This window comes from Propithecus coquereli, unplaced genomic scaffold, assembly GCF_000956105.1.
Source record: "Propithecus coquereli isolate 6110/MARCELLA unplaced genomic scaffold, Pcoq_1.0 Scaffold516, whole genome shotgun sequence".
Classification (NCBI taxonomy): domain Eukaryota; kingdom Metazoa; phylum Chordata; class Mammalia; order Primates; family Indriidae; genus Propithecus; species Propithecus coquereli.
The window spans coordinates 1109434-1133549 of NW_012151019.1; the positions used below are offsets into that span (position 1 = coordinate 1109434).

General features: G+C 54.4%; 1 protein-coding gene across 1 annotated transcript in view; it reads left to right on the forward strand.

Annotated features, from left to right (window-relative positions):
• RIN3 (Ras and Rab interactor 3) overlaps positions 1-24116 on the forward strand; it is an 86045-nt gene that overhangs the window by 51384 nt on the left and 10545 nt on the right. Inside the window, exons 5-7 of the mRNA XM_012656736.1 lie at positions 3168-4682; positions 9216-9524; positions 22863-22994. Coding sequence (XP_012512190.1) covers positions 3168-4682; positions 9216-9524; positions 22863-22994 — 1956 coding nt within the window. The remainder of the gene's footprint in view (positions 1-3167; positions 4683-9215; positions 9525-22862; positions 22995-24116) is intronic.

The window sequence follows — 24116 nt, forward strand, 5'->3', positions numbered from 1 at the left end:
GCCCTCTGAGGACCGCGGGAGTGGTCACCTGGCGAGAGGTGTCCCCAGACAAGGCTCAGGAGGCCACGGGGCCAGCAAAATGGCTGCTTCAGTGTGAGAGCAGCTCAGAGGCAGGGGAGGGGCGGCCCTGACTGAGGGCAACTCCCACAGCTGAGCCAAGCCGTGGCAAGGTGCCATCTGGCATTGGCATCCGCAGCTTGGCCAACCACTAGGATTGCATGACATGGAGTTCCCCTTCTCCGGCCTTGGCATTCTGCAGACTGCAGAGAAAGTTACCTACTTCCACCCTTGCCTGTGCCGCATTCTGCAGAGCCCTGCCTCTCTGCTCTGGCTAAGCTAATCCGCTCGTGGGCGCTGAGGGCAGGTCCTGGGCTGCTGCTCTGTGCCAGGAGCTGCGTTAGCTGCTGGGAATACACAGATGGATGAAGCATTGCTGCTGCCTTCTGGAAGCTCTGAGTCTGGTGTGGGGGAGTCAGACAAAAACAGAGAATCACAGTCCCAGTGATGGCCACTGCCATCAGAGTGTGCTTCAGAGCCAGGGGACACAGGAGAGTGTAGGCGAGGCTGAGTGCATCAGGAGGCACCACTGGACAGATAACATATGTCATGAGTCTTGACAATGAGTAGGAGCTTGCCAGGTGGGGAGGGTGGGAAAAGAATTCCAAGCAGAGGGAACAGCATTAGCCAAGACCTGAGGGTGGGGTAGCACGTGGCATGTTCAGGAAGAAGTGAGCAGCGGAGAGACTGGGGAGGAAACTCTGTAGATGATGCCAGAAAGATGCGCGGGGGCCAGATCCCGCCAGCCTTGAGTGCCAAGCTAAAGAGTCGAAAGTGATTCTCAGCAAATAGAGACCAAGGGCCTGCTGCGTGCCTAGCTGGTGCCACAAAGAGGAGAATGTGCAGAGGGGCAGGCTATGGCCGCGATCTCCCTGAGCAATCCCGGGAGGGCCCAGGCACTGGCGGGCAGTTCTGTATGTCGTCTGCCCCATGACTCCACCTTCACCAAAGGAACAGCCTTGTGGGAACCCCACTGGGGGCCCAGTTCACACATGCAGCTGCTGCCCAGTTCTCTTTGGAGTCAGATTGGCTGCCTGATTCTACTTGCTAGGAAATCTTCCAAGGAGACTCTTTATTGGGCCTGTGTAGACCTGGGCACAGTGCTTCAAACACTCACTCTAGGGCCCAGAACATCCGTGTGCTCGATGCGAGGCACCCGGGAGAGTCAGTAGCTGCCCAAGAAAGCAAAGCAAAGGGCCAGGAGGTCACCAAGAGTAGCTCATCTAGGTCCCAGGAGAGGACGCTTTGGACACACCATATTCTTGGGTAGTGACTGTGCTGAGCACAGAGCTTTGCACATTGGAAAGAGTCACATGAAAGTTTGTCATCCTTGTTCCAGTGGTGACAACTGGGCCCTCTCCACTGGCTATAACTCAGGCTGCCAGACATAGGTCTCTGCCAGGACAGGGCTGCATGGGGAGCCTCACTCTCCTCCCCAGGGAGGGGTGCACCTCAGAGGGGTGCACACAGCTGGGTGGATCACAGCTGATTCTCATAGCACTTTTGTCCTGGAATGCACCAGCTCACCCTCATTGGCTTTGACCCCTGGACAGCACGACGGCACATGCCCACGCTCCCAAAAGTGCCCACCTCTTAGAGTGGGCGCACTCTTGGCCGCTCTCGGCCATCTTGTGATGTCTCCTTTATTTCAACATCAAGACCCTGTTGTGTTCTTGCCACATCCCCAGCTCTGGGGTGCAAGCCACCCTGCCACTCACCCATGCTGGGACAGCAACCGAGATGGGAAATGTTGCAAGTTCCTATGAAGGAAAGTGGAGTAACGCGGCGCCTGAACACACAGGCCACAGAAGTAGCCTGACCTGGTTCCAATCCCAGCTCCTTCACTCGGCACCCCTGTGGCCTGGGGCAAGTTTAATCTCCTGAGTCTCTTATCCTCATCCGCGAAATGGGGCGAGGCCTATGACCAGGGACCCACACAACCCGTGTATAGCGAGTAGCCCACGGGCTGGCGCCCAGCAAGAACGCTGTGAATGTTCATTCCTGTGATTGTCCTTGATGTTATTTTTCGTAGTTTTCTTACTGACAGGTTCCTCCCAGAAGTTAGGAGCCCAGGGTGGGAGGCCAGCCCCACCATTCACAAGGAATTCTGCGCCTGTCTGGCTAACCCCCATCCATCTGCAAAACTAGCAGGTTGAACGAGACCTGGGTTCCACGTTCCTCTCCAGGAGGAGCCGCTTGAGTGAGCGCAGAGTGGCCTGTGAGCCAGCTGACATTGTTCCCAGGACATGGTGTCCCTGGGCCCTTTCGGAGGGTCCTGAGCTTCCATCACATACTTGATGTTCCCCAAAGCTCAAGAACACCTGTGCCTGCTTTGGTGGCCGCGGCCCTGGACTGGATCCACGAGGACTGGGTCAGCAGAGAGGCACGTGCTGGGCCTTAGCTTGGCCGTGCCAGAGCCTCTGCCTTCCGAGCTGGCCTCCCCCAGCCTGGCCAAAGGACCAGCTTCTTGTTGGAACCTCGAGACTGACCAGAGTCAGAATCATTTTGCGGCAGATGGGTGTTCCCTGCTCGGGTGGTTCAAAACCCATAAGTTCACTCTTCACTCGTATAATGACGGTGGTGGCCAAAATAGGCCCAGAGCCCCTTTCCTGATACTGTCCTGTCTCTTCTCGCACACCTGTCATGTGGATACTGTTGTGACCCCATTTCACAGATGACTAGACTAAGGCCTGGCCCAGTCAAGCGACCTGCCCCACAGCACCCAGCTGGTCAGCTGCAAGAGCTCCAGGCCTCTGTCCCTTCTGTCACCACCATGCCTTCCCCATAGCTCCAGAGCACTGCGTGGCCACCCCCTACCCTGTGCCATCAGTCTCTTGTGGTGGGCTTGGAACTGGGCGGAGCTTGTCGTGTCACCCTCGGGCCCCACCCCCACAGTGCTGGGGAGGACCGCGCGGGGCTTCCCCTCCTGAGGCAGGAAGTGGTGGGAGAGCTTTGAAAGAGTCCGAGAGGGGAAAACAACTCTCAGAGCAGTGAAGCAGATGCTGCCAACAGCCCTCCGTGGCCCTGCCCCCACCCCACCCACAGACGCTGCCGGCACAGCGGCGGCCCAGCGCAAGGACTGACTGCCTGTCCCTCTCTTGTCTCCACAGGCTTCTGGGACTCGTCACTGAACCCCTCTCGAGGAAGCGGGAGCCCAGCAGAGCCCCCGAGAGACCCCGCCCCTGGAGCACCCCCGGCCCCCAGCCTCAGACCCACCACCCATTACACAAACTGTTCCTGTGAAATTGAACTGTCGGTGGGAAGTGACCGCCTGTGGTTTGTGAATCCCATTTTCATCGAGGACTGCGGCGGCGCCCTGCCCGCTGACCAGCCACCTCCTGGAAGCTGCCCTGCACTCCCGTCGCTGCCCACGTCTGACGCTACCTCGCCCACCTCCAGGTGGGCCCCACGCCGCCCACCGCCGCCACCCCCAGCACCATCCCTGCATCGCTCTGGCCGGGCCCGGCCCCCTCCACTCCCTGCTCTTCCTGCTCCTGCCTGTCCTGTGCCTGGTTCTCCCCCAGTGCCTGCCCCCAACCTTGCACCTCAGGCCCCAGGCCCCCCAGACCCTCTGAGCCAGCCACCCATGACTGCCTGCGAGAGGCTCCCACATCCCACTGCAGGCCTGGGCCCTCTCAGGGAGGAAGAAATGAAGCAGGGGGCAGCCCCCAGCCCCTTGCAGCAGGCCCCTGCCCCCCCACCACCCATGAAGAAGAGCCTTCCCACTGCCCCTCCCAGACGGCGCGTCTCTGAGAGGTTGTCGCTGGAGGACCAGAGTGCAGGGATGGTGGCAGAGGGGGACCAGCTGGGCCCTTCCAGGGCAACCCCACTCAGCCCTCCTGCCCCAGGGACCGTGAACAGCCCTGGGGAAAGGCCTCGGAGGACCACAGAGCAAGGCCAGGAAGCAGAGGCCAAAGCCAGCGATCCGGGCAGCTTGCCAGAGCCGCCGAGGAAGACCAGACAACCCCCGGTCCCGCCCCCCAGGAAGAAACGGGTCTCCCGGCAGCTGGCCTCTGTCCTCTCAGCTCCCTTGGAGAGTGCTGAGCTCTGCAGGAAGGAGGTGGCCTGTGAGACACCCACGCCCGGTCCACCCAGAGAAGGCCAAAGTCCTGCCTCCCAAGCCGGGACTCAGCGCCTCCATGCCCAGGCCACGGCCCATCCCCAGAGCTCTGCAGAGTTCAAGGGCTCCCTGGCCTCCCTCTCGGACAGCTTGGGGACGCCTGGCTCTGCCGCCGACCAGGACTCCTACTCAACCAGCAGCACGGAGGAGGAGCTGGAGCAGCTCGGCGGCCCCAGCGGGAAGAAGAAGTCCTCGATGATCCTGGGCAAGGCGCGGCACCGGCTGAGCTTCGCGAGCTTCACCAACGTCTTCCACGCCTTCCTCTCCAACAACCGCAAGCTATACAAGAAGGTGGTGGAGCTGGCGCAGGACAAGGCCTCGTACTTCGGCAGCCTGGTGCAGGACTACAAGGTGTATAGCCTGGAGATGATGGCGCGGCAGACCTCCAGCACCGAGATGCTGCAGGAGATCCGCACCATGATGACCCAGCTCAAGAGCTACCTGCTGCAGAGCACCGAGCTCAAGGCCCTGGTGGACCCCGTCTTGCACTCCGAGGAGGAGCTGGGTCAGTGCCTGGGGAGGGGCTGGCTGTGCGCAAGGGGGAGGGAAGGATGGAGGTGCAGGTCATAGACTCAGGAGCCCCTTAGAACAAAAGAGGTCTATGCAGTGGACGCTGTTGGTGCCCACCCATCCCCTTCCCTGGCCACGTGCAGCTTCTCCAGCTGCTGCGAGGGTTGGCTGCTGACAGCACACGGCCACCCCCTTTTCTAGAGACTTGACCTTGGCCATATAGAATCCAAATTATATTCACCCCCTCTTCCATTATTGGCAGCCACCACCGGTTACCCCCTGCCATGGGGGAGACAAAGACGAGCCCCTGGCCTCAAGAGGGGGCCACTGCGTGGTGCACTCTAGGGCCCCACGGGATCAGGCTGAGACTGAGACCTCATCCTTGCCCAAGCTCTTCCTTGCTGCATCCACTTCCCTCACCCCGTCCGTCTGCTGAGAGCGGTCCCCCGTAAGTCACACGTGCCGGATCTCTCCCTCAGGCTCTGCTTCTGGGGAACCAGCCCAAGACAGCTCATTGGTCCGACTCCTTTCTAACATAGCCCCCAGCCTTTCCCACCCCCACCAGCCTGTAATCCGATAACTGTCAAACCTTTTTACGATTGTGATTCTCGGGGAGAAATATATTTTACACTGCGATCAACTACACACCTATGTACGCATTAGAACTGTTTGGTCGCATCACACTGCTCTGGGCCAAGTGGTTGTTAAATTTTGAGCCCTTCTGAACTCGTTGGTAAGCAGTCACTCCGCGGCCCTCCAGGGGCGACCTCCCCTGGCGTCCCCTAGGGCTCTCCTCCCCACCCGGGAATTAAAGAGTCAGTGCTGGACTCTGCAGACCGTAGTCCCTTGGTGAATGTTTCTTGGAAAGAGAGATTAAGGTGTTCCTTTCCCAGGGATACTGGGTTTTCACAGCAGACTCCTGAAAACTGACAGCTTAGCCAGACCACAGGATTGATGGGGGCGTTTCAGGTGTGGTGCAGGGTGGTGGGATTGAGATCCGAGGCCAGCGCTGTGTGTGTCTGCACGGGGTCCCGTAACCAGATGCCAGTCAGAGTTATTGGGCGCCCATCTGTGGCCCAGTGCTGCAGAAACAGGTGAACAAAACAGTCGAAAGTCCCCGCCCTCAGGGAGCTTAGGTTCTATAGAGGGTGACAGTAAACCATGGAGTAAGGTGGCACGAGAGTGAGGGGACGTGGTAGGAAGCGAGACCAGGAAGTGCCGAGGGAGCAGGTCAGGCAGGACCCCCGGGCCTCTCTAAGGGCTCGGCTTCTCCTGCAAGTGAAACAGGGCGTGCAGGGTCCAAGCCCAGAGCGTTGTGCTCCCACTTACAGGTGAACTGGCCGTCGTGCTGAGCCGGAGCAGAGGGACTTGTCAGGGCCACTGTAATCACTGAGGCAGGCAGGGAGGGTGGCCGGGAACACGGCAGAGGCAGCACAGGTGGAGTGACGTGGTTGGGTTCTGGGCCTGGGGTGAAGATGGAGCCACAGGACAGACTGGATGTGGGCGTGAGGGGGGCAGGACGCGGACAAGCGTTGTCAGCCCTGGAAGGAGGCAGGCGCCCGGGCGGAGCCCCGGAGCTCAGCTTTGGGTGCGTGATGATACAGACACTATGGGCCCCCCAGGTGGGGGTGTGGAGTAGACCGTGGGATCTGAGTCTGCAGTTCTGCAGAGAAGTATGAGCTAACGTTGGATGTTTGGCAACCGTCAGCACAAAAAGAGCCACGAGACTGGATGAGGTCACCCGGGTGCAAGAACTGAGCCGCGGGCACCGTGCAGACCAGGAGAACGTAGAAGGGCGCGGGAGGCTCAGCGCAGCCAGAGGGGGCTGTGGTCGGCCCACCTTTCAGAGTGGGGGTGTAAGCTGGGGCCTAGGGGAGAAGAAAGAGGGTGCCCTGTGGAGAAGGTGAGGGAGGACTTCCCTTCTAGGGAGTGACGGCCACGTGGAAAAAGGCAGAGAGGAGGGGTCAAGGCTGGAGGACCATGGTCCGCTCATGGAGGAGTGAAAGTCAGGCTGTGATGTGGCCTGGAGGCGACGGAGCCCCTGAGGGTGTGTGTGGAGGGAGGAGTGGAGGAGATGAAGCAGGGACACCTCCTGGCCCAGCAGCTGGGACGGGGCCAGGCCAGTACCAGGTGGCCCCTGGCAGAGCAAAGGAGGTTGGTGCAAGCTGGAACTTTGCCAGAAACAGCAGGAATGACTCCAGCCCCAGGGCAGGCCAGCTGTCAGGATGCAGACTCACCATGCGATATCTGCTGAGGCCAGCTCTGTCTCAGGTACCAAGATGCCAAGAGGTGCTAGACTCAGAGTCTGTTCTGGCAGGTGACGTGGCAGAATGTCACCAGAGCTTGCTGTGGGCACAAGTGTAGGTTAAAAAGGTTTCCAGACAGGGAGAGGTGGCTGCTGAGCTGGGCCACCAGGGATGGGAAAGGCTGGAGCTGCAGAGATGGAGAGAAGGGCCCTCCAGGCGCTGGGGACAAGTTCAGCATCGACGGCAATAGCACCATTCCAGACGCGGCATGTGTCAGCAAACCCGATGGGCTTGGGCTCCTGTCATGCCCAAGAAGCCAAGGCTCTGAGAGGTTCAGTGACCTGGCCAAGAGGACACAGATCTGTGGCAGAGGTGGGCTTCCGATCTAGACAGTCCAGCCCGTTCCATGAACTGACCACTCTGCTGCTCTGCCTCTTCCTTGCGAGCTCTGCCCGTGTGCTCGGTGAGACAGTAGAGGAACCTAAACCACAGGAAGGCTGGACAGAACCCCGCACCCAGGGTGCTCCTGGTTGCATTAGGGAGATAAGTCACAAGGAGCAAGTGGAGATACAGCAGTCCTAGCACGTGTGGCTGCTGAGGGACAGAGGCCAGAGAGGAGGTCCCTGGAGGAGATCCAGTGGCTCTCGGACGTGGAGGGACCTGCAGGGCATGGGCACAGCCCTCTCATTTTGCAGTCAAGGAAACAGGCCCTGGAAGGGAAAGGGACTTGGCCAAGGTCACACGGGAGCCTAGGATAGCGGAGAAGGGCAAGTCCCTGCCCCCAGGACAATCCACCTTTAGCTGTGGCAGTGAGGGCAGTGGGGCGGAGATGTGGGCCTGCAAGGATGGATGGGGGTGAGGTGAGGGAGACGAGGTCAGCACTGTGTTCAGCTGACACAGAGGGAGGCCACAGGATGGGGACCCAGCATGGCCAGGACCAGCCCCAAACCCAGACACAGGCCAACCCCGGGCCTGCGTGGCAGGGAAAGGCAGTCTGGGCCTCTGCCGAGACTCGGCCATGGGAGCACGAGCCCCTCCCTCCTCTCCCCAGGGATGGGGCAGCCCAGGTGTCCCCCTACAGGGACAGGACTTGGAACCTGCCCTTACTAGGCCAATAGCCAAGATCCTTCCCCTGGGGAGGGGTTAGGGTCTATACGACTTACTGAGACCATTTCCCTACCATCACCCAAAGCAGCAAGCACCACCCTGGTGTCAAGCAGACATGAATTCTAATCCCCATTCGGCACCCAGCCCGCCCCATCAGAGCCTCAGTTGGTCCATCTTTAGAGTGGGGATGATAGTGTGCACGTCGCAGAGCTGTGTGGGATCGAAGCTCGCTGACTCCCACTCCACGAGGTGATCGGGGCTGCCTCTCGGATAAGATGACAGATGACCGGTGAAGGGACAGACCGTGTGGACAGCTGTGAGGTGACTGCGCCGGGTGGAGAGAATAGCAGGTGCAGAGGCCCCGGGGCAGGGCAGGCCTGGCGGTTCGTGGAGCAGCATGGGCACGGGAGCAGGCCAAGCCGTGAGCGAGCGGGGTGGCAGGGCCGGTCACAGCAGGGCCTTGGAGGCCACAGGGAGGACTTTGGCTTTGATTTGATTGCACGGGAGATGGGTGCCATTGGAGGGTTCTGAACAGAGGGATGTCGTGATCAAACATGTCCTAACAGGACCGCACTGGTTGCCGTGCTGAGAATGAACTATAAGGGCCAGGGCAAGAGCCTAATGACATAACCCAGGCGAGAGGTGATGGCGGTAGCCTGACCAACCCAGGTCAGGGTGGTAGCTGTGGAAGTGATGAGAAGTCACGTTCTAGAAATACTGTATTTTTCAGACTAGAGTCAAGCGGATTTGGGAATGGAAAGAGGCGTCAAGAATAATTCCACCAATCATTTACTAGGCACTCAGGCCCTCGGCATACAGCTGCCCCTGTTGGACACTGCACAACTGCAGTGTGAATAGTGCCCTCTGAAGTCGTGTGTTGGTAGGCAGACCTGGGAGAGTTCACTCTGTGCCAGGCTCTATGAAACGCATTAGGATTCAATGACAGGTTAGTATCGGTCCCTGGGGGCTCCTGTGCCAGCGTCTTTGCAGTGTGGCTTTCTATCGGATGTACGACACTCTGTAACATATCACAACCACAGGGTATAACTGCCGGGGCTGTGAGTGTGCCCTTCCCGGACCAGTGGATGGGGATGGCTTGAACAACTGGGCAATGGGGCCGGTGGCAGGATCCCCGCAACTGGTTTCCTCACCCTCACACTCTTGCTCGCCTGCAGAAGCAATCGTGGAGTCTGCCTTGTACAAGTGTGTCCTGAAGCCCCTGAAAGAAGCCATCAACTCATGCCTGCACGAGATCCACAGCAAGGACGGCTCGCTGCAGCAGCTCAAGGAGAACCAGCTGGTGATCCTGGCCACCACCACCACCGACCTGGGCGTGACCACCAGCGTGCCCGAGGTGCCCGTCATGGAAAAGATCCTGCAGAAGTTCGCCAGCATGCACAAGGCCTACTCGCCCGAAAAGAAGATCTCCATCCTGCTCAAGACCTGCAAACTCATCTACGACTCCATGGCCCTCGGCAACCCAGGTAGGTGGGGAGCCGGGAGGGGTCAGGGCGAGGAGCTCTCCTATGTGGGTCTCTGCCGACTCCCCTACCAGAACTCCAGTGCCCTTGGAAGGCCCCAGCCTTTCCGGATTCAGAGGCCCCTTGGGGAGGGACTTGGCATCTCACAGGGGTTACCCTGGGACCCAGAGGAGGGCCACAACTGGCTGGTGCCCGAGAGGCAGGCCAGGAAGCCAGCCACACCGTGCCTGTGTGTGAATTAGGAAAAGGCGCTATGTTAGCTTGCTGGAGCTGCTGAAACGCAATACTACAAGCTGGGCGGCTTAAGCAACTGAAATGTATCCTCTCACAGTTCCTGCAGCCAGAAGTTCAAGATCAAAGTGTGGGCAGGGCCACGCTCCCTCTGAAGGTGCCGGGGGAGGGTCTGTCCCGGGCCTCCCTCCGAGCTTCTGGTAGTTCCTTGGCGTGTGGCAGCAGAGCCCTGATCTTCACACGGTCTTCTCCCCCGCGTGCGTGTCTGTGTCCTCGTTTCCTCTTTCTGTAAGGACACCAGTCAGGTTGGATTAGGGGCCCACCCCACTCCAGTACGACCTCATCTTAGCTAACTACATCCGCAATAACCCTATTTCCAAATAAGATCACATTCTTATTGCTGAGGGTTAGAACCTCAACATATACATTTTGAGGGGACACAGTTCACCCCATCACAGGCGCCTTAAACAGGCAGCATTAATCGAGATGCACAAGTCCACGGGGCCTGGGCAGCCATCTGATCCGGGCTGGGCACATTCGAACTTGGCCGGGCTCGCTCGTGCGTCTGTGGTCAAGGTGGGTCAGTTGGGGTGGCCACACAGAGCTGGGTTCAAATTCCTGGTCTGTCACGTACTACCTGTGCGACCTTGAATGATTTACTTCAGGCTGGAAAAGGGCAATTCCATCCCCAGTGAGTCCTGGTTTCCCCAGAAACCTCTGGCTTCCTGGAATTCTTTTTAAAACCCCATCACCTGGCAGTGACATTCAAACACCATGATTTTTCATTGTATACATTTGGCATGTACAACATGACGCTTTGAAGTATATGTGCATCGAGGAATGACTAAATCTAGCTAATGAACACATGCATTACCTTACATGGTTATCATTTTTGTGGTGAGACTCAAACACCATGATTTTTGCTAACAATGAATTTGTTTACTAGACGCTTGCCAGAACGCAGGGACTGGGGCAGGGAATGGCTAATCTTGAGGAGGGAGGGAGGGGAGAGAGAGGCAGTTGCTAGCGGGGATGCCAGAGTGCAGCAGGTGGAAGAACAGGGCAGAACCAGGGTGTTTATAGCTTCCCCATTGTCCAGGCAGAGGGAGGGAGGCTGGAGTCTCTGCTGATTCAGAAGCCAGGCCCAGGCAGGGAGCCTCTGAGCCATGAAGGTCAAGCCAAGGTCAGGGCACTGCGTGAAGATTCCCCTTCAGAAGCTAATGTGATTCTCACCAGGGAAGAGACAGTGTGTTCCCCCCCTACACCAGTGAGTGAGCACTGGACTGGGAGTCCAGCGACTCCCAATTTCATCTCTGCCCCTAGCAGGCCAGGGCTGCCCCCCTGGAATCTCAGCATCTTCACCTGGGGGGAAGCAGGTTCTGTGCAGTGGACTTGGGACACGCCAACCCCAAATGCAAAGAGCAGAGGTTTGTCACTATGCAGCAGTCCTGGGTTTGAACCCCGGCATTGATTGGTGCTGTAGCCTTGGACATTTAGCCTCACTGGGCCTCTGAAGTGTGTAAATGGGGGTGGGACACGGGACACGGCACACAGACAGCACCTGGACAGCCGGGGTGCTCAGGAGCTCCTTCCTGAGCCTCAGTTTCCCACCCCCGCAACGGGGCTAGGGGCGCCTCTGTCAGGGCTGCTGCGAGGATCAAAGTGTGTGTGCTGAGTGTTTAGGTGTGTGGATGCAGGAATGGCTGCCTCCCCGCCACGTTCCCCAAAACCAAGCGGGCTGAGTCCACTTAGTGGTTCCCAAGATGGGTTCTACAAGGCACCCCAGGGGCCACCAAAGGGACACAAGGCAGGCCGGGTCCCAAGCCAACTTCACCCCAGACAACCCTGCTTGCACCTGTTTTACACACAAGGGGTCCCACGTGGGATTTTGTTTGAAACAAAGAGTTCTCCTGCTATTTTTTTAATGTCTCATTTGGGAATCATTTCAAACTTTGAAAACTCTAAGAATAGAAACAGGGCGTGGAAGTGGGAACACCTGCCTACCCTTTGTGACTCGTTAACATCTTCCTTGGTTTGCTCTGCAGTTCTCTCTCTCTGCACACATATTGCGTTTTCTGACTCATTTAAGAGTAAGTGACACACATCTGGGCCCTTACCCCCAGATACCTTCCTAAGTATTTTATGGAATGTATGTAAGTAGGTAAGGTTACATAACTCTTCTGTAACCGCAGTAGGGTCGTCCATTTCATAAACTTACACTAATTCCGTGTTCTTGTCTAACCTTCCAGGTTGTCACTTGACCTAATGAGGTCGTTTTTAGCATTTCCCCCTCCAGTTTAGGATCCAGCGAAGGGCCAGATGTTGCATTCCCGTGTCTTTAACCTCCTTTAATTTGCAGTCCATCCCGCCACTGCGTCACTTAACAACAGGGATATGTTCTGGGAAACGCATCGTTGGGCGATTCACTGTATGAGCGCCGTCGAGCGGACTCACACAAACCGAGGTGGGACAGCTGCCGCACGCCTAGGCTTTGCGGCTCGGCCTGTTGCTCCTGGGCCACCACTTGTCACTGTGCGGAGACTGTAGGCAGTTGGAACACAGTGGTAAGGATTTGTGCATCTGAACATAGAAAAACTCCAGTGAAAATAAGATACTATAATCTTGTGGAACCACCATCGTATAGGTGGTCTGTTTTTGACCGACACGCCGTTATATAGCGCATGACTGTTATTTCCACAGCCTTTCTTTGTCTTTTATGATATTGATAGTTTTGAGGCATGCGGGTTTCCCTCCCTACCCCCACCTATTTTAAAAAATGAAAGTTCCTCATTTTGTGTTTGTCAGACGTTTCCTCATGATTAGATTGAGGTTATGCACTCGCAGCCAGATCCCACTGACTCTTAAATTCCGACTTTGACGTTTAGCGGTTTGACGTTTAGCTCCAGGCATTCGGCTCACACCTTCCTCCCGACAGATGCCCCCAGCGGCTCTCGAGTAGCCGACAATGGCCTTGCTACTCAAAGTGTGGTCCACAGACCAGCAGCCCTGCATCGAGCCCTGGGAGCCGTTAGTGACTCCAGGGAGAGGCAGAACTCCAGCCTGAGTCCTGCCTACCTCCACCACTGCCCTACTTCCTCCACCCCTGGCCACTTTTCGCAGAAAACAGCCCTTCCCTTGCCACCGCCCCCACCCCCGCCCTGCCCTAGCCCTGCTTCTAGACTTCCCGGCCCCTTCATTTCCGGGGGAGGATGCCCCTCTGCCTCCTCTCCCATTGCAATAATGCTGGTAACAGAAGCCCAGCGTATGCCTGCGTGGCCCACGCAAGACAAGAATAAAATAAGGCCCCGTGTGGGCGAGACCTGTTAGAACAGTGAGAAAAGGGGGGAATGTGGAGACATGAGGTCTGAGTCCACTGGCCCTGCCATCTTCTCCGAAACGGTCGTTGCTATTATGCCCAGAAAATGGGCCAGGCTTCAGACCCAGAACTATCTCCCTCCAAAGCCTGTGCTCCTGTCACTATACCAAGCAACCAGCCTGGAAATGGACCCCAAGTTTCAGAATCTCAACTGAGTGCACTTTCTACTATCTCAAGTTTAGGGTCCTTGGTCAGGCAGACTGGGGAGTTCACAGAGGCAAATGGCTTTGGATAAACTTGTCCCTGCATCCTGTAGCCAGGAGCTGACCAGGTTCCTCATGGACCTCAGGAGACTTGGTGAGAGCAGCTAGGACTTCTAGATCCACCTCTCCTATCGCTTTGACAAACAAGTCATTCCCACCTCTTCAGTGTCTAAGACCAGGCAGTCAGAGCCAGTCCTGTCTGACTCAGAGATAGAGTCAAGCCCAAGAAATCCCCCTACAAAGGGAGGGGAGGAAGGGAGGAGGCTGCGGTGTGTAAACCTTCTCCCAGTGTACGTAAAGAGGAGGAGACGTCCGAGAGGGCGTTGAGGGCCACGCTGCCTTTTCAGTTCCTTCAACACCCTGAAGCCACAGGAGCTTCTGGAATGAAGCCTGGCTCCTGGCCCTGGGGAGGGAGTGCACAACCACAATGCCAGGCAGTTGGATGTAGGGCCACGGGGTGGTGATGGAATCCCAGGTCCCTCACCGTCCACCTCCCTGGCAGAGACCACAAACTCAAGACTCTGCAACTAGTTCAGGCAGGAGCAGTGGCTGGGAAATTGGATGAGAAGAGGGCTCCCAAAGGGGACCCCAGGGGCATTGAATAATGGGCCTTGTGACATTGACGGGGGTGGAGAGGACAGGGAGGGAGGTCAGGCTGTGGATTTTTAAAACTTTATGCTGGAACCATTCACAGGGGTGTGTGCCTGCAGTCCCAGCTACCTGGGAGGCTGAGGGGGGAGGATCACTTGAGCTAGGAGTTAAGAGTCCAGCTTGGGTAACACAGGGAGACCCTGTATCTAAAAAACAAAATTAAAGTATAAAAATCTACGTTAAAAAAATCTAAACTGATTTCTGATGACAAAAGTCGCTAATGTTTATTGTTGAAAACTGATCAGTGGTATTTTGGTGAATTTCTAGTCTTTTTGAAATAGCTGTAGATAGATAGGTAGATAGATAATTAGTTCAGGAAAAACTTGCTGCTGTAACAGATAAACCCTACCATCTCTAACTCAATAGAAGTTTGTTTCTTACTCATATGAGTCCAACTGAAGGGAGGAGGGTTGGGGTGTGTGGCCATGATCCATGTAGTCATTCAGGGATCTATGCTGAGGGAGGCTTTTAGGTTCCCCTAGACATTGACATCCAAATAATAGAATGGGCGGGGCACAGGCCTAGAAGTGACTCACGACTTTACTTTTCTACCCACAACAGAAGTGGAGTTCAGGTGCTCTAAGATATCATGTTCTGAGGTTTATAGAACATGTTACCCTCCTGTCTGTCACAATAATCATGTCTAACATTTACCACACTCCATGCTAAGCACTGTCCATCTGTCTTGACATGTCATCCTCACAACTACCCCATGGGGTGTGGACACTATTATTATCCCCATTTTATAGCCAAGGAAACTGAGGCTCAGTGAGGTTAAGTAGCATGCTCAAAGTCACACAGGACCAAGGGAGTGGTTGACCCTGAATCCCAGGACTTGAAACACTGCACTCTCCGGCCTCCCCAGCCTGCCTCCCCCAGGGCCCCCTGGGATCAGAGATGACCTCAGAAAAGACAGACCCAAGCCATGGGCTGAGTTGTGCAGTGCCAGCAGCCTTGTGCCTTTTGGAGCCAGCCTGGGACTTTGTGGCTTTAGGCCTTGGAGCCCACAGCCTGCGTCGCTGCCTGGGTGTGGGCTGAGCTCTCAGAAGAGGAACCCAGGGAACTGCAGTGATTTCCCCAGGGATGCGGTGTTGCTCAGAGCAGAACTGAGACTTAACCCGCGTCTGTGCAAAGTGCAGACAACCAAACAAGGAGCTCAGTGGGAGGGAAGGGGCTGGATTCTAATTTCATGTTAGCCGCAGACTGTCCAGGTGACGTCCAACTGACCATTTCTCCTCCCAGCTTCCAGTTCTTTCATCTGTGCAGCTGAGAGTTCAGACAAGGCCAGTGGTTTTCAAACTGGGCCCAAGGAACTCTCTAGGGCCATAGACTAAGCTGGAAGCCACATTGGGGCGGGGGAGGGGGCAGTTGAGAGGAAATGAGCAAGTCAGCCCTGCTGCCCCCACCCTGAGTCAGCTACAGAAGCGGAATTGTGCAGAAGATGCCCCTTACCCAAAGGCTTCCACTGCGAAAGTAAATTTAAAGTCCACTGTTCTAGATAGTCTCTACTTCCTACTCTCTTACGCTCTTATCAAATAAATCCATTCATTCAACAGTCCAACAAACATTTTTTGATGATACAGACGCTAACAGCAAAACCCAGAAAGACCCAGTCCCTGTTTTTAGGATGTTCACAGTTCAAGTGAAAAACAGAGCATTAAACACGCAACAACCACGCAGTGCAATAAACGATATTCCTCCGTTCATTCACTCAACTCACTTTGCAAATACGTTTATTAAACACCTACTATAGCCAGGCACTGTTGAGGCGTTGGATATAAACAGTGAGCAAGATAAGGTCCCTGCCTGAGTAAAGCTCACATTCTAGCTGGGGGAGACAGGCAATAAAGTAAACAGAAATAGGAAATGCATTGCTAGACGCCAAAACCTGCCACTAGGATGAGTAAGGTGCTGTGGGGGCCTGGGGAGTGTCGTAGGAGTTGCTGTTCTGGGTTAGGCGGTCAGGGAAGGCCTCTTTGAGTTATATATATTTATTTTTCCATTCCGCAATGACAGCACCAGGAAAACTCATTGCAAGAGCATCATGCCTACTTGGTGGCAGGGAGGCCTTCAGGGAAGACTTCTAGGAGGAAGCAAGTAGCTTTAAGTGGGTGTCGTGGGGGAGGGTAAGGGCCAAAGCAGAGCAGGGTCATGAACCTCGTGCTGCCCGGGGTTGTTGCATCAGAGTTCTGCTCTCAGTAAGAGCCCGGTCAACAAATGGGGGGAGGGTAGTTATAATAAGATGATAAATCCTTTCCTCTGGATCAGAGGTTTGCACACTACAGTCCCCCCAGCCAATTCTGGCCCACCACCTGATTTTATAAATAAAGTTTTATTGAAACACAGTCACATCCATTCATTTGCACAGCATCTAGGGCTGCTTATGTTACAAGGGCTGAGTTGAATGGTTGGGACAGAGACTGTGTGGCTCGTGAAACTAAAAATATTTACTATGCCTGTAATTCTAGCACTCTGGGAGGCTGAGGCGGGAGGATCCCTTGAGGTCAGGAGTTTGAGACCAGCCTGAGCAAGAGCGAGACCCTGTCTCTACAAAAAAATAGAAAAATTAGCCAAGTGTAGTGGTGTGCACCTGTTGTCCCAGCTACTCAGGAGGCTGAGGCAGGAGGATCGCTTGAGCCCAGGAGTTTGAGGTTGCAGTGGGCTATGATGATGACGCCACTGCACTCTAGCTGGGGTGACAAAGCGAGACTGTGTCACAAAAAAAAATTAAAAAATGAAAATATTTAGTATCTGGCCCTTTGCAGAAAAAAAAAATCACTAACCTCTCTTTTAAACAACGCTTCCTAAATGATGAAACCTCATTTCAGCCTCTCATTTGGTGCTCACAATCACCCTATGTAACCGACTGCCTGAGTTTTACTGTTATTCCCCAGTTTTCAGATGGGAAAACTGAGGCTCAGAGTGGCTTAATGAGTGGCCCCTGGTCACACAGTTATCTCCATGGCAGAGTTAGGGGCCTCCTGATCTGTCCTCACTTCCTGTGTGACTCAGGTGAGCACCCTTCAGTTCATTTCTGCCTGAAAGAGAGCTTTCCTTCTCCAAAGTCTCCCAGCCTATGGAACATGCATAAGGCTCCAGCCAGCTCTTTGAAATGCCCCTATACCTACAGGTGGCAAACAGATGTGGCTTGGCCAAAAAGCAAGCAGAAATCACCAGGAAGTGCAGGCCACAGCCAGCCGGGCTCTCAGATGCACAGCCAGGTGGATGTGATCTCCGCTCCGCCCTACACAGGTGTTCAGATCACAGAAGTATTTTGCAACCAGCATCCCAGTGGCGCTGCCTGAGGCCCCACCGTGCTCAGGGCTGAGTCCTAAGCCTGGGATCCAGGCTTTGTGGGGAGGAGAATGGAGGATACATCCCTAACTGTCCCCAAAAGGATGGGATGGGAGCCCAGGTGTTTAAGTGATGCTTAAAGCTTGTGTTGGTCCACGAGTAGCTATCAGTTCCATGTGTCTGTGTGGACATTTCTTGCCAACGTCAGGGGCAAGTGACCCAGGTTCTAGTCCAAGCTCTGCTACTGACCAGCTGTGGGCCTTTGAGCTAATTTCTCCCATCTCTGAGCCTCGATTTCCTTACAATGAAGCTACGGCCACAGTGTGCTAGAGTCAGCTCCTGCCAGCTCACGGGAGCTGAGTGTGCCTCTCTTCCCAACTTCATGCTCATGTAGGTAGTTTGAAATTGGCCACTGTGGAAATATTTATATCATGGAACTTGGCAAATGCTACAAATCAGGGCTTTTATTGTCCTTTGGAGAGCCGGTTGTTAAGCATTTCCCAGCACACTCTGCCTTAGGGCCAGAGCAGGTCCCAGCATCCGTGACCTAACCCTGGGCAGGACAGAGTGGTGCCCAGTGAGAACACACGGTGCTCAGTTCAGCCCAATGTCCACAGCCCACAGCCCAAGCCTGGGCTGGGGGCTGGAAAGGCAGCCATGGGGCAGAGGCACAGAGAAGTTGATCAACTGGCCCTGGCTCACACAGCCTCAAGGAGCTCACAGTGTGAGGAAAAGGGCCGGCTCTGAAACAGGCGAGGCGTGTGGGAGCTGGAGCAGGAGCCATCCAGCTGGGCTGAGGACGTGGGAGAAGACAGGGAGAAGCTGGTAACGGGCAGGGAGGGAGGGTGTTCCAGGCCGAGGGAACTGCGTGAACACAGGCCTGGAGGAGTGAACGCGTGTTTGGAGTTGAGGGGATGGGCCGTGATGCAGCCCAGAGAGATGTTATGTGGGAGGGCGATGGAGCAGAATGTTGCCCTAAGTTGGAAGATGGAAAGTAGAGGAAGCGGGGGGGAGGGGGGGGGCAAGCCAGGAGGGCTTCTTGGAGGAGGAGGATCTTGAAGGAAGAATGTCAAATTAGTAGGAAGGTGGGTTTGTGGGTGAGAAAAAAGCTGGATTCAAGTCCTGGTTCACCACATTCCAGCCACGTGACCTTAGGCAAGTAGCTTAACTTCTCTGAGACTCATTTCTGTCATCTGTCAAGTGGCACAATGAACCTAACCCACCTCACGGTGCTGTTTTTAAGAATTCCTCCATGTAATGTTTGTAAAATATGCTTTGCCTTTTAAAGCGTCCCACAGATGTCAATGCTGTAAGGGAGACATGGAAGGCAAGGGGAGGGGCCTGTCACATGGGCGAGTGCGGCCAGAGCCCCGGGGCAAGAGGGCAGGTGACTTATCCTGAGGCGATTGATTAGAATCTAGGCCCTAGATAGTCCGGCTGGAGGAGAGTAGAATAAATCATGTTGAGCCCACTCGGGAAGGCCTTGAACACCAGGGTACAAAACCCGAACTTGACTCTCTAGGCAGCGGGGAGGCCACCCACTGCCCCACCAACAAGCAGCTCCAGAGCCGCCAGATATCCCCTGGGGGACAAAATCACCCTGGCTGAGAACCACTGCTTTAAAGGAAAGTAACTTACCTGACTGTACTCTTGCTGAGTTATTAATACAACGCCGAGAAAAAATTGCATTCTTCAAGGCCGAGTAAAAATTCAATGGGCTCCAAACCAGTGCATGAGTTTCGGGTGGGTTGCAGAAGGCGCAGGACTGTGTTTCACAGCCGTGACACGCCTAGTTCTCTAACTCATAAATCAAAAAAGAAAAAAATCCCTGTATGCCAGGATCCCAATAATTAAATTATTCACATGAAAAACAACTCAATGTGCAAAATAATCTTTCACCAGGAACCTTTTAGTCCTGTCTCAGGTGACGAGAATCTTCCCCAAACTGCCTGATCTTGCGCAGGGCGGGCACAGAAACCTTGAGACGATCAGAGGCGCCCAGAGCAGCGCGGGCGTGAGGAGCATGGCTGTTCTTCAGCGGACGTGACCGGGGGAGCAAGGCGGGGCACTCCGTGTACATCAGTTCATAGAATTCCCACCAAAACCCCGCAGGACAGTTGTGTTGTCTGTGTCAGCTCACACACGACTAGAAGCGCAGGCTCAGAGTGGTCAAGCAGTTTGGCCAAGGCCACACAGCTGGTGAGTTGTGCGCTGGAATGGATACTTTGGGTTTTTCCAACCCTGCTTTTCAAGGCTGTGTTACTGTCCCCTTCAGCCCACCCATTTTACAGGTGGGAAAACTGAGGCCACCTAAGGAAGCAGAACATAGATGTCAATAATAATTCACTTTTCCTTAGCACTTTACAGGTTCTGAGTCACTTACATATCAAAGACCCTAACAGTCTATGAGGGCTGGTGCTGCTGGCCACATTGTGCAGACATAGAAACGGAGCGTGGCCAGAAAGGAAGGCCACAAGGCACAGTGTTCTCTGGGAAACCAGGCAAGGGTGAGTCATGAGCAGAACTCACATTCGCTGGGCAAACGTTATTGGAGGCCTCCACAGTGCCAGCACTGCTCCTCTGGAGCCAGAACTTAGACATGTGGCTGCACCTAGCTGCAAGAGAAGCTGGGAAATATGGTCTTCGTTTGGGGTGGCCATGTCCCAGCTACAGTCAGGCATTCTGTTACTTTGAATATAAAGAGAAACTGGACAATGAGGGAAGAGGGGAAGCGGCTGGCAGTCTCTGGCACTCTAGAGGCTACAACAGGACTGAGCAGGCAAGAAACACAAGGTCCCCCGTGGGCTGGAATTATTAAAATATAATAGATCCAATATGCAGTCTTCTAGGACTGGCTTCTTTCACTTAGGATAATGTTTTCTTTTTTATTTTAAGAGACAAGGTCTCACTCTCACTCAGGCTGGAGTGCAGTGGCACAACCATAGCTCACAGCATACTCTGGGGCTCAAGCGATCCTCCCATCTCAGCCTCTCAAGTAGCTGGGACAAAGGCGGCGCGCACCACTGCATCTGGCTAATTTTTTTAAACTTTTGGTAGAGACAGGATCTTGCTATGTTGCCCAGGCTGGTCTCCAACTCCTGGCTTCAAGCGATCCTCCCACCTTGGCCTCCCTAAGTGCTGGGATGATAGGCTTATAGGCGTGAACCACCTCGCCCAGCCTAGGATAATGTTTTCAAGGTTCATCCACATCATGGAGTGTATCAGTGGTTTGTTCCTTTTTATTACCAAATGGTATTCCATTGTATGGGTGTACCACATTTTGTCTATCCAGTCACCAGTCGATGAACATTTGGGGCTGTTTCTACTTTTTGGCTATTATGAATAATGTTGTTATCAACATTTGTGTACAGGCTTTGTGTGGAAATACGTCTTTGTTTCTGTCTGGTATATTACTAGGAGTGGAACTTTTGGGTCATATGGCAAGATAAGTAATATTTTAATGCGATATTTTAAGAAATAAAAATCAATGCAAAAAAGCTATGATGAACAAAGTATCAACATTTTAAATAAAGACACACTGTTGAATGTTTTATGATCCTGCACTTTTGTGCAACAGGAAGAGTCATTTCCCATCGGCCTGTGGTTTCCAGGCCCACGTGAGCTTCACGAGGGCTGACGATGGTGTGCGAACAGATTGGCAACAGGATTTTACATGCAGTCGTGTTTTTGGAGTGTAGAGCATTCATTAACTTTTTCCACTTGGTTCACAATATGAGAAGATATTTTGATAAATATGTGTAAGAACACACATTTTTCCTTTTGCCCCTGGCCTTAATATGGCGCTGACCACCCACGTCATTTCATTTAATCCTCGAACATCCTCAGGCACCTCATTCTCCATCCTCTCTGCCAAGGTTGGAGGAGGGAAAGAACTTCCCACGGTCCACAGCTAGTGAATGGCAGAGGTGGGATTTGAACCCCAATCTGAGAGGGGAGGCCCAGCCTTCACACTGTACCTCTCAGGAATTCAGAATGGGAGTGGCCAAGGAAGAGGCACTTAAGCTCTCTGAAGTCTTTTCTTCTGTAAGGTGAGCAACCCCATTGTTAGGAGGAACAGATGAGAACGTGCATTGAAATTTGCTTTCCTGCCCTGGAAGTGCTGGCCCTCTGCCGCATCTCAAGCCTGGGATGAAAATCGCCGAGTGAAACATCCCCACATGTGCTGTAGGAACTTGCCAACCATGTCTCTTCATGTCCCCCAAAGGAAGCCACATGTGAAAAATTTATTTTAAAGCTAAGGATTAGAAAATTAATTTGGTTCCCCCCCAAGAAACAGGTATATTTTCTTCTTATGAACAATGAGAAGAATGTAAGTGGTTGCATTTTCCTCTCCACTTTGGCCACCAGGAAACTCAAAGCAAAATTCATGGCTGTAAAGGATCAGTTGTGTAGGTTCTTGCTTATTTGTATTTTTCTTTTTCCCATAGTACAGTTCCTCTTGTAATTTATATTGGTCCTGGTGTTTTTCAAAATTTTATTTAGATTTTACTATTTTATCGGGTATATTTCTCTATAGTCACCTAAGTCCTTTGTAAACAGGTCAAGTTGAAAGAACTGTAAATTGCCTGGCATGTGTTTGGGCTGATTATTAGTCTCACCCAAAACACAAAGGGCAGCAGCTCCGAAATAGGGCCACACCCAGGCCTGGTAACCCCCAGCTGAGTCTCAGGCCCAACAAGCACCTCCTGGGTGCCAGAGCCCCGGACTCGCTCTGGTTAGAGGAAGTGAGAAGGTGGGTTTGGGGACCTGGCATGGCTCTCCCCACAGTGCAGAGCTGCTTGCCAAGCTTCCTTTCTCCAACGCACTCGCAGAGCCCTGCCAGGAGGCCTCTGTCCCTGCCGGGCTTCTTCCCCTACAGGTCTAGGCTTCGTGCTGCCCAACAGGCAGCCTTCGGAGTTGGGCCAGAGCAGAAGTAGGGAGGCATCCTGGGGGCCCACCTGCCACTCCCCGGCCCGCGCTGCTCCTTTGCAGGGTGCCCGCACCGGCCTTGCTCTTGCTGTCAAGATGCGCTGAGCCCTGGGAACACCTCCCTGAAAGGCAGTAGTGATGAATCGTTCCTTCCAGGGGTCTTTATGACTTAAAAGAAGCCCTTGGGAAAAGGCACTGTTAACACAGAAGAGGGCAGATCGAATGGTGGCATTTCGGGCCTTGTAGTATCTAAGTGAGGGAGAGGGTTTCTGTTTTGCAGGTGGCTGGGGACACGTGTGGTTAACGGGGACGTGGAACTTTCCCAGAAAACATGCATTTTGGGCAGACTGCCGCTTCTGGGTGGGTCCGTGAATAAGTGTGATGCAAACTTGACTGTCAAACAAGCAGCGAGGGGCAGTCGGGGTGGGGAGGACAAGAAAAAGGGAAGGGGTCGGGGTCTTGCTCACCTTCTCAGTTCCTTCTTGCTAAACCTGGCCTGTGTCTCAGGCCTCCCTCCCTTAGAGTCATGAGAGATCGGGAACGTTCCTTTTCCAGGGTGGCCACCTCCACCCAGCAAACCACTGCCCCTCGGCCTGGGCAGGGAACAACTCGCCGGGAGCTTCGCACTCACCGCCTTCTGCCTCCTTCTCCTCCCAGGGAAGCCCTATGGGGCCGACGACTTCCTGCCCGTGCTCATGTATGTTCTGGCCCGCAGCAACCTCACGGAGCTGCTCCTCAACGTGGAGTACATGATGGAGCTCATGGACCCCGCCCTGCAGCTGGGGGAGGGTGAGTCACCACCCCCGGCCATCTCCAGGCCACTCAGGCCCATTACACACGCCCAACTCAGCCACGCCAGGGGCACTCCGGGTGGCCCAACAAGCACCTCCTGGGTCCCAGTCGCTGCCGAGCTCTGGGTCCGTGCGGACGTGAATCCTACACAGGCCCTGTCCTGCAGAAGTGCACAGACTAGGAGGAGAAATAAGCCAGTAAAGAGATCGTGTCACCACTAAGTGACAAGTGCTAGAATGGCAGGAAGCCCAGAGAGTATGGGAGCATGTTACCCAGACGGTGCAGACAGGGAAGGCTTCCTGGAGGAGGTGACACCTGAGCTGAGCATTGAAGGATGAATAGGAGGCAGCCAATGAAGAAGGGGAAAAGGCAGTCTCCTCAGAGAAAACAGCAGGAGATGGTTGTGTAAAATATGAAGCTGACATGGGGGTTAGTGCCCACAGTTCTGAGACAGGGGTGGCCCGCTGGAACTCTTGGCCCCTTGTTCATCCAGCCCTGGGTCGGGACCTCTGTCCGTGGACAAGGTTAATGCCGTGGGTAAGAGGCCCTGTGCTCCCCAGTAGGATGAAGGCAGAGGTATGGTTTGTTCCACCCCACACTCAGTTTCCCTTCCCCTTTCCTCCTTCCCACCACATCCTCCCACCCTTTCACCAAGAATTTCTTGAGGGGCCGCCAGCACAGATAACAGCTCTGACTTGTCCTCTGAGACATCAGCCTCAAAGGATGGAGTGAGAACCCCAGGCCCTCAGTGTCTCCCTTGGGCTTTGTGGTTCCTGAGATGAGCTGACCTTTTTTGCATGTGTTTGCATTCTTTGCATGTTCCATTCTCTGGGGTGATGGCTTGATGTCAGAGTTCTGTGATTTCTTGACTGCTCGGGGGAGCATATTAAAACCATGAAGTTTGCTATCGTATATAACTTTGGCTTGTGGCTCTGGGGCTTCCAGAGTTTCTGTTTTTGTTTTTATCCTCTTTATAGTTAAAAATTTCCTGTAGTTGGAACAACTTTTCTTCCCAGAGGTCCAGGAATTCTGGAGAGCTTTCTTCAGCAATGATTATCTGCTGCCCAGTGCATCCATCCATCCACCCATCCACCCATCCATCCACTCATCCAGCTATCC